This window comes from Cannabis sativa, chromosome 5, assembly GCF_029168945.1.
Source record: "Cannabis sativa cultivar Pink pepper isolate KNU-18-1 chromosome 5, ASM2916894v1, whole genome shotgun sequence".
Lineage (NCBI taxonomy): Eukaryota > Viridiplantae > Streptophyta > Magnoliopsida > Rosales > Cannabaceae > Cannabis > Cannabis sativa.
In genome coordinates, this window is record NC_083605.1 from 73,596,000 (window position 1) to 73,609,588 (window position 13,589).

Genomic DNA, 13,589 nt, shown 5'->3' on the forward strand with positions numbered 1-13,589 from the left:
CTATTAAGGATGAAATGAACTCTCTTGAGTCAAACAGAACTTGACATTTAATTGTTTTAACATCAGGTTGTAAGTGGATTCTTGAAATGAAATTGAGACATGATGGTAATGTTGAAAAGTGCAACACACGTCTTGTTACCAAAGGGTTTAGACAAAGAGAAAATGTAAAATTCTTTAATACATATTCACTTGTTACTAGAATTACATCTATTTGTATGCTTATTGCTCTTGATGTTATTAATAATCGTATTGTACACCAAATGGATGTTAAAATTAATTTTTTGAATGGTGAATTAAAAGAAGAAAATTTACATGAATCAACTTGAAAGTTTTGTTGTTTCTGGTTAAGAACATAAAGTATGTAAAGTAGATAAATTTTTGTATGGTTTAAAATAGGCACCAAAGCAATGACCAGATAAATTTTATAATCTTATCATCTCACATGGTTTTAAAGTAAATAAAAGTGACAAATGTATATTTATTATAAATCTAAAAATAGTGTTTGCACTATTATATGTTTTTATGTGGATGACTTGCTGATTTTTGGATCAAATATTCATTTCGTGAACAATGTGAAAATTTGACATGAAAGATCTAGGTGAAGTGAATGTGATCCTTGGTATACAAATCCCTAGGTCTGAAAAGGGAATTTCTTTGGATCAATCTCATTACAATGAGAAGATCTTAAGGAAATATAAATAATTTAATTGTAAACTTTCATGAACACCATATGATCCCAGTGTAAAATTATTGAAGAACACTAGTGATGGTGTAAGATAATCCGAATATGCGAGCATCATTGACAGTCTTCAATATGACATTGAATCGAGACTTGACATTGCCTATGTCATGGTATTATTATGCATGTTTACTAGTATACCTAGTTTAAAGCATTGGCATGCTATTGAAAAATTGGTGAGATACCTTAAAAGAACCATGAACCTTGAATTACATTATCAAAAGTTCCAACTATTCTTGAAGGGTACAATGATGCTAACTAGAAACTTTATCAAATGACTCCAAGGCAACTGGTGGCTATATTTTTACCATAGCTGGTGTGACTATTTTATTAAAGTCTAAGAAACAAACTACGGTGGCTTAATCTACAATGAAGTTTGAAATGATTTCACTAGCTACTGCCAGTAAAGAAGCATGTTGGTTGAGAAGCTAGCTAGCTAAGATTCTTTTATGGGAAAGACCTATACCGGTTGTGTTGATCCATTGTGATAGTATTGCGACTATTTCAAAAGTTCAAAATCGTTATTACAATGGTAAGAGACGACAAATATATTGTAAGCACAACACTGCTTAAGAGTCTCTCTCAACAGAAGTTGTTAGAGTGGATGATGTACACACTGATGATAACTCAGTCGATCATTTGACGAAAGGTTTAGCTAGAGAGAAAAAAGAAATGAGACTATTGCCTTTGGATTGATAAATCATTTATAATGGTAACCCGACCTATAGACTGGAAATCCTAAGAAATAGGTTCAATAGGTAATAACAAGTTATAAAGTGATAAGAGTGAGATCATGCTATAATTATATAAAAAGTTGAAGTGAGAGATTGTTGAAATTTCTTACAAAGTATGTGAATTTTTGACAAAATAAAAAAGTGTCCTAATACGTGATATGGAGAGAATCCCACATGAAATATTTAATGGATGGTCTAATGTTCATCACCATTTATTAAAGTATTCACGGTAGGATAATTCTCATTTCCCTTTAATAATGAGAGTTTCTTCATTAGTTGACTTTATAATTAAACATTTGTTTAAATGAAGGCTAAATAGTTCATAAAATCCGTACAAATAATAGAATGATAAGGGAATATTAATGAATATATGTCCCATGTCCGTTACTTCCATATTGTTTAGTGTAAATAAGCTAAACAAAATATTTAATTTATTTTTGCTTACATCTGTTTTACAAATTTTAAGCCTTCTCAGATTTATTTTTAACGATTACTTGCTTATTTTGTGCATGTTTGAGTTGAGTCTAAGTTTGTAAATCTTTCAAATTATAACTTTTTACATAATACTAATATAAGATCTTTTTCTAGATTTTCTATTGGTGTTGTTAATGTGCTACTCATGAATTTGTTATGGTTATTCATGTCCTTAAATTTGTTATTACACAATCAAACACCCTTCTTAATACACTGACAAATATACACATTGATTTAGTACCCCACCCTGCATCATCAAATGAATCACAAATACGCCCTCTACCTCCACCTGAACTACAAATACACATTGCCCCATTGCCTACAACCGCTAATGAACCAAAAATACACACTCTGGAACTCCACTTGAACCACAAATTCACCTTGCAACATCATCTAAACCACAAATTCACTCTGCAACTCCATTTGAACCACAAATTCACCCTGTCCCATTGCCTGCTACATCTAGTGAACCACAATTACACCTTGGATCAGTGTTACCTCAATCTATAATAGCCAATACAACATCAACACCACTTATATCAGTATCTGTCTCTCCGCATTAGCCAAATACCTCCATAGGTGGCTCCATTACTGCCCCTCCACTAAGATTACACGTGGCGTTTGGTTGGAGGTAATGAAATAGAATGGAATGGAAAGGAAACAATTTTCATTCCATTCCTTTGTTTGGTTGCATTTTAAAGTATTGGAATGACATTCCAATAGAATGCTCTTTCCACCATTTTGGTGGAATGGCTATTCCATTTTAAAAAGAAAGGAATGACTATTCCAATATAACAAGAAAAAAAAATTAATGATTTTTTTATCAATTTTTTTATGCATTTTAAATTTTATTCCATTCCATTCCTATTCCCATTCTCATTCTCATTCTCATTCGTATATTATCATATGCCTCCTAATGAGGACTAGATCTCAGAATGGAATTCTGAAACTCAAAGCTTATAATGCTACAAAGCATCCTTTTCTTGAGTCTCTCTTGCCTATTGAGCCCAAGTCAATTAAATTTGCTCTCAAAAGTCCTCATTGGTTTGCTTCCATGAATAAAAAATTTACTGCTCTCATCAAGCAAGGGACATGGACACTTATTCCTTATGAGCCTCATGTGTGTCATTAGGAATAAATGGGCTCACATAGTCAAGTTAAACCCTGATGGCTCCTTAAACAAATTCAAATTGGGATTAGTTGCTAAAGTCTATCTTCAAACTCCTGTAATTGATTATGAGGACACCTTTAGTCCTATTGTTAAGCCAACTACAATTCTTATTGTTTTCAGTCTTGATGTTTCTCCTAATTGGCCAGTTAAGCAACTAGATGTTAGTAATGTCTTTCTTAATGGTACTCTTCAAGAAATAGTGTATATGCAGCAATTAATATAGTTGTAATCTCGATTTTAATAAAACCTCCTACATTAATCTTTTTTTTTTCAACAACTCCTATATTAATTTTGATTCATCACTAATTAATTTCTTCTTATCATTATAATCATTTTTTTTCAAATGCATAAAAATCACTTTCTATAAGTATTTTTTTTTTAAATATATCTTTTACCATAACTTAGAGCATCTCCAATGGTTAAAAAATAGAAGTATTAAAATAAGTGTTTGTGATATGGAACCTATTTTAAAGTGATGTACCTGCATTAAAATTTTATCTTTATGAAAATCAAAGTGCAAAAGTTGTCACCAATACCATTTTTTTTATTGGTTGTTTTATTATTTATGATCATGGATCCACCATTTTGGCTTTTTTTTTTTTGGTAATGCTCAAATATAGCTTACCAGTAAAATAAATAAGAATTAAATTAAAAAAAAAAAATAGAAATTAAAGAACCAACAAGTCTAAAAAGTAAAACACAAAATTCATACCAGAGATCAAATAGAAAATACAGTACGATATATTTTGATTAATTAATATATCTAAACTATAATATGTATGAATAAAATAAGTTTAAGTTGGTACTGTGATTATATCATGATATCTCTTGTATGTGAAAATTAAATCAATAAAAAACCTCAAAAATTAAAGTTATTAAACTTCACCAAATCCACCATTACTGCTTCTACTGCTATGAAAATCTCCACCATCACAGCTTCCAGTCCAATAATGGCCTCCTCCTCTTAAAAGCTTCATCTTCAAATGCTCTGGCAATCTCAGAGTATATCTATTCTCTTCTTCTTCTGATAATATTCTATAATTATTACCTCTAACTATCGAATGCCCTGTTGAATGTGACCTTGAAAATCTCCCAATCACCACATTATCATCTCCTCCTCCTTTTCGATGATCGTGATCACGATCATTATTATTGACATTGTTATTATTATCAACCTGTTGCGAGTTGTTAATAATATCAATGTCAATTCTCACACTGCCCCGGTCCTGATTTTCATGGACCCGGGACAGAATAGGAAGAGGAGGAGGAGGAATTGGATCAGGACTCTGCTCTGTAGGTTTTAGAGCTAGCGGAGCAGAGTCCAGTTCCCGACGACAAACAGGACAAGTCTTGTGTGATTCGAGCCAAAGATCAACACATTCTTGGTGAAAGACGTGGTAACAAACCGTCAGGAGACGAAGCAAGCTGTCGTTTTCGAATTCAACTAGACAAATGGCGCATTCCAGGCCGTACCTGTCGTCTTCTTCTTGGACATCTTTAACGGTTGAGTAAGTGAAAGTAGGGAAAGTTTTTATTATGGCGAGGTCAAGGCCATTGTGGGCGGCGATTGTGTCTGAGGAAGTGGCTCCAGTGGTGCCTGAGAGGTTTCCAGAGCGAGTTCTTCGAAAATGCCACGTGTTGAAAATTATGTCCATGAAACATCGACAAAAGTAGATGGAGAAGAATCCAAGAAGGAAAAAGATTAGAAGGACTATTGTTAAAACTATGGTAATAGGTGGAGATTCAAAGTTTTGCGGCGGTGGTGGGGTGTAAGGGTTTGTCCTCGTCGACATGGAAAAAGATTTAATTAATTAAGATTATAAGATAATCTCTTGTGCATAAGTACATGCATGAGAGATTATTAGAAAGGAGTAATGAGAAAAAGAAAAGAAGACAAGACAAGATAAGTGGTGTCTCTCTTGTACATTATCTTTTTTTATTATTTTTACTAAAAAGAGAGGAAGAAGGGGAGTGTGACCATGTGTAAAGTAATTTGGAATGAGAGGCTCTTATTTTGGGATGGTTTTTAGTTATATGAAGTGGACATAATTTGGTTTAGAGTTTGGTTTGGTTTGGGGTATGGTGTCTCTATTTTCTCTTTTCTTTTGGGTAAGTTAAGGTTGAAAAGGGTTGTTAGTTATAGTTGAGCGAGTCATTGTGAGAATAATGAGGATAGAATAGATAGAATATGTCTTCTAAGGCTTTATTTTGTGTTTAGTTATTTCTATTTTTGGTTGTATAGACTAATAGTTAGTTGATAGTGATGAAACTGCCACATCCACATGTATTGGGATTTGTTTTAATTCGAGATGCCAACCAACTAATTATTCTTATTTATTTTTTTTATGTATATATCTTAAAAATAAAAAATAAATAATCAAAAATACCATCAATGGAATCACTTTAGTATGATGATTTTCTCATCTTTTTGTAAGACACTTTAATTGAGTTAATGTCCAATGTGATTTCTATTTTTTTTGGTTAATGTATAGTTTAAACAACACTTAAATTGGAAATTTAATATAGCCAATACGTTTGGTGTGAAACCACGCTCCAATCACAAATTATATTTCATATTTGGAAAAAAAAAATGACTTGGATTTTAATTTTTTTTTAAATTCAATAATACCATAGCATTTATTCAAGAGCATTGTATTGAATATTAGTGGTACCTAGTAACTATCTAAAGGTATCGTCTTATGATTAGTTACCGATATTTCTTAAAAATTAGTTTAGTTATATGAAATTCAATACTTAATTACACTAATAGCGTGATATGACACCGAAAAAAGTATTACACACTACTAATACCTTTTAGCATTTTTCTTTATCCAATTACTACCAATTCATAAGTACTAATTTTCTTAGCATTGCTATTGAGTACCAATAGTGTCTAATAATTATTTTCAATTCATAACTTTCATAGGTGATACTATAATTGGTTAGTAATACACTCTAAAAATTATTTTATTAAGTTATATAGAACCTACTACTTAATTACATGCGGTATGATATCAATGAAAGTGCTAAGCACCAATAATATTTTTTAAGAATTCTATTTGTTTTTTATTATTTTTTTGAAATAAATAAAAATACCCTATCATGAACTTGAATTTTAATGGTTAATATATAAAAGTCCATTCTTTATTTGACATCAATATCCATCATTTTCTTTATCCACTTTGCAGCAGTGGTCTGCTGCTCAGGTGCAACGAACTGGTCCATTGCTGGTTTTTGATTCACGTTCTGGTGTGGAGTGTTGGAAAAAGCCTCTATCCAGCCCCATTAAAGTGAATGTGGATGGTGCTATATTTTTGGCGGAGCAAAAGTTTGGGTTCGGTTGTGTAGCACGGGACGCACATGGGAAGCTCATTGAGGGGATTTCAGGCAGTCGGATAGGAGCTGTGAAACCTGAGATTGCCGAGGTTATCGAGGTGAAGGAAGCGTTGAGTTGGATCAAACGCAAAGGGTGGACTGGGGTGGAAATTGAGATAGATGCGCTAGTGGTGGTGCAGGCTGTTCTTGGCTCAGTTTCAATGCCATCTCAATTTGGTTTTTTAGTTCAAGATTGTCGGTCTTTAATTTCATCTCTTAATGGTGTGTCTTTACATTTTGTTAAACGGTCTGTAAATAAGGCTGCTCATTGTGTTACTCGAGCGTCTTGTTTTTACTCAGATCGTATTTTTAGTTAACGTAATGCTCCTCCTGAATTTATGTCTATTGTTGATGCTGAATGTTTATGAATGAATAAATCATCTTTTGCTCAAAAAAGAAAAAATAATAATGGAATTAAGACTCAATTTTATGAAGAATTGAGTATTTTATTTTTCACAGAAGAAAAATACACTATTCAAGAAATATAAAACTTTAATTACAAATAAATAAATCTAAAATAAGAATAGACTTTGTTTGGATTGTTTATATGAAGTCTAGATATAAGTAAAAGTCAAAACAAATAATAAAAGTTAAAAGGATATATACAATCTACTCATTGGTAACTTCATACTCAAATGTATAGGTCACAAGTAAAATTCTTCCATACCTTAATCAAAAACTAAAAAGAAAAGAACTACAAAATTAAGAATGGTGATTGCTTAAATTACTTTTCCTCCCATCATCTGTTAGAATAAGACTCTAAAATGGAGAATCAAGTGTATTTACAACTTAGAAGCAAAGCCGCATTTGAAGATGAGTGGAATGAGAATCTAACCCAGCGAAGAAAACGCCTACAACTAAGTCACTGGAAGAAAACGGCGAGCTAGCTTTTGCAATCAACAGAAAAACCCTTCACCCTTCAACTAAGTACTACTCTATAATTATTGCTTCAAGACATCATCAGAAATTCAAAAGGACATTCCTGATGAAAGCCACTAGTAAACATCATCATCTGCAACAAAAGAAATCAATCAATGTAAGAACGTGGAATGTTCGAAAGTTCCAATCTTGATGGCATTAGCATAACAAATGCAGGCATGAGAAAGAATGCTCATTACCTCCACCATCATCTTCCACGTTAAAATCATCTTCATCGTCATCGAAATCTACATTCTGCAAGATTTTACAGCAAGTTCAGTAACAAAATCATTAAGTTTTTCTCTATAGATTGGTAGAGAGGAAAATGCTGTTGGTTGAAACTCAAGAATAATAAAGGTCATCGATGAAAACTTTAAGATATTGAAAAATTCTGTCTTTTAAGTTATCCATGAAACCTGTGTTACTGTTAGTAGCTCTGCAGAACACCAGCTGATGTTGTTAAGAAAACATTAAAGTTAGGAGACTATTTAAAGGTCAAAAAGGCCAATGCGATAGCTTCATAGTTCATAACATCATTTTATGTTTTCCTATAAGGAAAAATAAACTGCATATGAATAGACAGGACCCTTCCAACAAAGTGAATCAAAATGCCTCATGGACATGGTAAACTGCCACTTCATAGTCCATATTCTGCCAGACTGAAATGGTGGCAACCAAGGGAAGTTTTATGCTACTTAAAAGTCAACTGCAAGGCACTAACAGGAAGTAATCCCTTCCGAGGTTCTATAAGTGTGACTAGTTAGATTATTTCATTTGATATTTTTTTCTCTTCTTGTAAGAGTTCTCATTGACATAGTTCATTTGGTCTCAAAGTAATCTCAATATTTGTCTGCCATCACAGTACCGGATGCATGAAATGAAACCCGACAGGATCACATGACCCCAGTATTAGTATGGTGAGGTTGAGTGTAGCAAATAAGAGAAATAAGAATGTATGAATCGGCGAGTAAGAGAATAGAATGGGCATGCAGTGAATTGAGTATTTCTCTATTTACATCAATGGGGTCTAAGGGCTCCAATAGTTTGTAACCTTGTTTCTCTGTTTCAATAGCAATTGCCTATGATCTCTACTCTTTGGCTACTGTTTTATTGGTTTTCTTGCGTTTGGAGTTTCGGTTCTTATCACATAAAACATCAAATAGTATGCCATCACATAATGGATAGAGCCAATGTGGATTTTGTGGGCAACAACAGTAGCCAATGATATTAATAAGAACCTGATTATAATCATCATCGCTAAGCTCTTCTTCAGTGTCGTGTTCATCTAGCTCTTCATCTTCATCCTCATTTTCGCCGTCTTTCTTTTCCTTTTCTCCTTTCTCATTTAGAGCCTATTAACATGAACAAACGATAAAATATATGAGTTTATTGGTGAAACACAATGATTCATCTGATCTAGCCAAGATTTAATTTAAGTAAACAAAAAAAAAATGATATTTACCTCACGTTGTTCAAGCTTCTCAAATAGATCTAATTTTTTAAGCTCTGCAATGAAAACATAATGAGTTTGATTCAAGTCATACTACCAAACAAACAAGAAACAAAACAACTCATCTTCAATGTACTACCTGAATCAGGATTCCATCGAACTCTCTTTCGACTAGACTGTCGCCACCCCTTCGAGCCTGAAATTATACTTCACTAATGAACACAGTGGCAGAAGCCAGTGAAAGATATAGTATAGAAAATACAGTCTTGGATATCATTTCCTAAGCAAAATTCACAGGGCAATGAGAATGCAAACCTTCAGTTAGTTCCAATGGAAATTTTTTCTGGTCTAAGATTTGTGAAAGTGAATCTCTCATAATGGTGGTATTGATTTTCTTCCTGTCAGAAAATCTTTCTATCTCTGAACTTTGATCCTCTGGAAAACCAAGATTCATGTAAACTTTCAACTTCCATAATTGCATTCATATAAATTATTGAAAAATTCTGAATAGGGACACCACTTTTGTCTCTATCGATATAGTTATAGCAGACATTCTACATAATCTTGAAAAATTTAGAACATTTACAATACAAAAAAAAAATTCAAACATTCATTGATTTTTTTTATATGGGTGCAATTGATTATTGTGAATTTTATTTTTGACATTGTAATTTACTCAAAAACAGTGAATTTTTGAAAAATTTGCCAAACTAACAATGTAAAATAATAAAATTTATAAAATAACCTCACTTAATTTACTTTATGCGACCATGATGGTTGCCCAATGTAAATCTATGGTCATTTTGCGACCACAATAGTCATTTATGATCGCAAAGTGTAATTCATGGTAGTTTTTACAACCAAATAAGGTTATTTTACTAATAAAATCCTTTTTATTTTACTAATAAAAAATTTCACAAAAACTATTTTCACAAGACACTCGAAAATTTTTGCATCTTAATTTATTTATAATTTTTTGAAAATAGATGGAATGCCTACTATAACATGATAATTTAAAAGAAGACTAATTAAGATTTTTGCCCCTTGAACTTTGACATGTACCAAATCATGTCCCCTAAACTTTTAAGTCGTTAAAAATGTCCCTGAACTATTGAAATTGTTAAATTTAAAAAAATCTAACATGGATGAAAGTTCATGAGTATAATTTAGTACATATCAAAGTTTGAAAGACATGATTTGGTAGATATCAAAATCTAGAGAGCATGATTTAGTACATAAACAATCACTGAAATAGTAAAATTAAATGAAATTAGACAAAAATCCTTAAATTCAACAATCTCAATAGTTCAGCAGGCATTTTTAACGACTTTAAAAGTTAAGGGCATAATTTTGTACAAGTTCAAAAGAGCAAAAATTCTAATTAGCCTATTATAATTTCTCCAAATATCGAAAACACTACTAGTGATAAACTATTTCGACATACTGTTTGAAGCATTGTCCTCAAGGTAATAAGGAGAAGCTTTCCAATAGTTTTGCAAGATCATACTTCGACGGATTAAATCTTTCTCAACCAACACACCCTTTATATCAGGCAATACAACATCCTAAAAAATCACAAAACACAAAACTTTCAATCTTCAAAATTGGACTAACAAATATAATGAAATGGTTTGTAAACACCAACCTCAGGAAATAGGACAAAGGGTTCCTGCGTACCGAATCCTCCAAATCCACCACGTCCCCTACCACGCCCTCCTCCTCTATAAGCCATTTATTTACCTTCATAAACAAATGAACAAAACCCACAAACATAAGCAACTCAATTTTACAATTACAATAAGATAATTGGTCAGTCACATGAACAAAGTAGTCTGTCTTACCTTCAGGGTCTGAATTAATGTACAAGGATGAAAAGAAAATGGAGGAGATAACCAGAGAAAGAGAAGAGGTTATAGGCGGCGGCGAGAGGCTGAGGCCGGAGACCAAGACGGAGATGAGTTGTGTTTGTATGCGTGAAAGTGTGAGAAGTGTTATATTAATGGGCTGGGCCTCCTATGTTGGGCCTTAATATTTTTAGAAAGTAGAACTTACATGCCATACTTTTGTAAAAAGAAAATGGTAAGAAAAACTCTGGTAAGTTTGCTTTGTTTAACGTCGTTACTTCGACTGCATGTTGTGCTCATGTAGTCTTTAAGTCGGGTCTTTTAACAAAGACTCATTCTTTATGTACCTATCAATAGAATCTAATACATTGAATTTGAGTGTTTCACCACCAAATTTTATTCTAAGAATCTATGCTTTCGTATCCAATTTCTTACTCGCAGTGAGTAAGAAGGATCTCCCAAATGGAGTTGATGTAGTATTGGAATCACCCTCATCTTCCATCTCAATTATATAAGAATCACTTGGAGAAATGTCCATTAGTCCGATTAGTCAATTGAATCAAAACCTGAGTTTCTCTTAACAAACCAAGATTTAAAGAAGCAAAACTAGAATAAGACATAATATTAATAATTGCTCCTAAATCTATCATGCAATGATCAAATCTAGTTTTACCAATTGTGCATTAAATTGTACTTGTCTTAGGCAACAACTTTCTTTAGAGAACTACAGAAACATTCTCCCCCACACTTATTTTCTCACTTCCATTCAATTTTTTTTTCATTTAGACACAACTCCTTAAGAATGTTATTACAATGAGGCTCTTCTTTGATATCCTCAAGATATGAAATTTTTACCTCAATTTTGGGAAGAGTTTCAAGAATCTCCTTGATGACCTCCTCTTTCTTAGATTTTTTCAATCTACTTGGAAAAAGTGGAGGAGTGACATAAGTTGGTACAATTGGTTTGTATGAATTTTTCAGTGATGGTGGACCAACTAATGTAAGAGACTCAACTTTTGGTGGATGACTCTTCAAGTGATGAATTGTTGACTCCTTTAGTTGGAATCAAATCATTAACTTCTTGGTGTGTTGGTAATTCAAGTTGTGTACCATTTTGGATAGTGATGCCACTGACATTCTCTATTGGGTTACTCTCCACTTGTGAAGGCATAGAGTTTGAACATTGAATTTTATACTCACTCATAGATGTTTCCACTGACTCTACAAGATTCTCTAACTTTTGTGGAGATTATTGAAGGCTCTGGATAGTTTCATGACAGCTTTGCAAAAACTGCAAGGTATTAGCTGCTAACATTTCAATCAGCTTAGCAGTAGTTGGTTTTTCACTATATGGTGCAGCGTGAGTAGGTTGTTGAAATTGTGCATTATTTTGTTGCATCCAAGTAGTAGAAGCCACCAAAGTGTTGAGCAAATCAATAAGAGAATGATCTTGATCTTGTGGTGCTACAGGAGAATAGTAAGAAGTTGGTTGAACATATTGATTGATCCTACTGTAAGAAGTGCAAGAATAATCTCCCCATTATTCATTGTACGTGTAAGTATCGTAGTAGAAATCATATTGATACACTTGTAGCTAGACATAATATGGATCATAGTTTTATTGATTGTACATCGTCATCTTTCCAAAAAAAGATCTAAAAGTTAAAACCACAACTCGAAGAACAAGTTAGTAAAGCAAAAATTAAATATGAATAATAAAATAAAACAATAATCCACGGCAATGGTGCCAAAAATTTGGTGCGTGTCGTAAGCCACAACAAATTTATTAATATTTTAATTCTAATACCTCTAATTATTTTAATATAACCGTAAGTAAGGGTCGATCCCACAAGGACAATGTTTATTTAATTACTCAAAAACTAGTGACAAAAGTTAGAAAAAGGGATTTTGAGATTTAGAGTAAAATAGCATAAATAAAAATAAAAATAAATTAAAATTAAGACTACAATATGAGAAACTAGTTAAAGATTATTAGCACCCTCAACAATCATTTCTAATTCTTATTAATAAATGTAATTTTAATTTCCAATCAAACTATTAATCCCGCAAATAATGCTAAAGCAATCAATTATCTCAATCTTCCTATTACATGTAATCAAGACGAAACGCTCAATAAATAACTATTTTACCTAAGTAGTAAATCCACGAAGCATGGAATTTATTTAACTTAGATAAAACTTTGAGATTTATGGAGATAGATTAATCTAGGCAATAAATTAATGAAGCATATAATTCATTTAACCTAGGTTCTATTCTTCATCACAATTAAAGTACATTTGACAATATTAAAAATTACAATTTATTACAAACACTTAGAATCTTAGACTATTAGGTGAATAGTAAATCTAAGTTGACGGTAGATCAAAGTAAAACCTAATTTAGTGGCCATCTAAACAAGATTAAAACAATAACCATGACATTGAATATAGAAGAATAGAAGCAATTTGATATAACGTAAACTAGAAATTAACATTCAATAATGAAATTAAGAATTCATGTTTTGGGTTTTGAAATAATCCTTAACTAAAAGAAAACTACTCAAAACTAGATATTATAACGATAATCATAATAAATAGTAAGAGTTTAAGGAGAAGAAAAAAAAACTGTGATGGAGAACACTTCGAAGCCAAGATCTCTCTCTCTCTCTCTCTCTCTCTCTCTCTCTCTCTCTCTCTCTCTCTCTCTCTCTCTCTCTCTCTCTCTCTCTCTCTCTCTCTCTCTCTCTCTCTCTCTCTCTCTAAGTTTTTATCTTAATTTGGTAGCTCTAAGGTCATATTTATAGTGCTTGAAAAGATAGATGAATCCCCTTAGAATTAGGATTTTTTTTCATAAAAAAAAAAAAAAGAATAAGTACAGCGCTATA

General features: G+C 32.3%; 2 protein-coding genes across 2 annotated transcripts; both read right to left on the reverse strand.

Annotated features, from left to right (window-relative positions):
• Nucleotides 1-3,782: 3,782 nt before the first annotated feature.
• Nucleotides 3,783-5,188, reverse strand: LOC115717041 (RING-H2 finger protein ATL29). Its single transcript, XM_030645982.2, has one exon. It carries the CDS (start codon nucleotides 4,909-4,911, stop codon nucleotides 3,994-3,996), a length of 918 nt encoding a protein of 305 aa, XP_030501842.2. The 5' UTR covers nucleotides 4,912-5,188; the 3' UTR covers nucleotides 3,783-3,993.
• Nucleotides 5,189-7,077: 1,889 nt separating this feature from the next.
• Nucleotides 7,078-10,854, reverse strand: LOC115715619 (uncharacterized). Its single transcript, XM_030644275.2, has 9 exons — nucleotides 10,703-10,854; nucleotides 10,507-10,601; nucleotides 10,306-10,426; nucleotides 9,177-9,296; nucleotides 9,001-9,057; nucleotides 8,874-8,917; nucleotides 8,650-8,763; nucleotides 7,612-7,666; nucleotides 7,078-7,505 (listed from the first exon to the last, which is right to left on the reverse strand). Exons 2-9 carry the CDS (start codon nucleotides 10,591-10,593, stop codon nucleotides 7,489-7,491), a joined length of 615 nt encoding a protein of 204 aa, XP_030500135.2. The 5' UTR covers nucleotides 10,594-10,601; nucleotides 10,703-10,854; the 3' UTR covers nucleotides 7,078-7,488.
• Nucleotides 10,855-13,589: the final 2,735 nt, after the last annotated feature.

Excerpts from the sequence above, each read along its gene's own strand:
- LOC115717041 (XM_030645982.2), bottom strand. The coding sequence starts at position 4,911 with ATGTCGACGAGGACAAACCCTTACACCCCACCACCGCCGCAAAACTTT.
- LOC115715619 (XM_030644275.2), bottom strand. The coding sequence starts at position 10,593 with ATGGCTTATAGAGGAGGAGGGCGTGGTAGGGGACGTGGTGGATTTGGA. Across the intron at positions 10,427-10,506 it reads CCTTTGTCCTATTTCCTGAG|GATGTTGTATTGCCTGATAT; the intron begins GTTGGTGTTTAC and ends GTGATTTTTTAG. Across the intron at positions 9,297-10,305 it reads TGAGGACAATGCTTCAAACA|AGGATCAAAGTTCAGAGATA; the intron begins GTATGTCGAAAT and ends TTGGTTTTCCAG.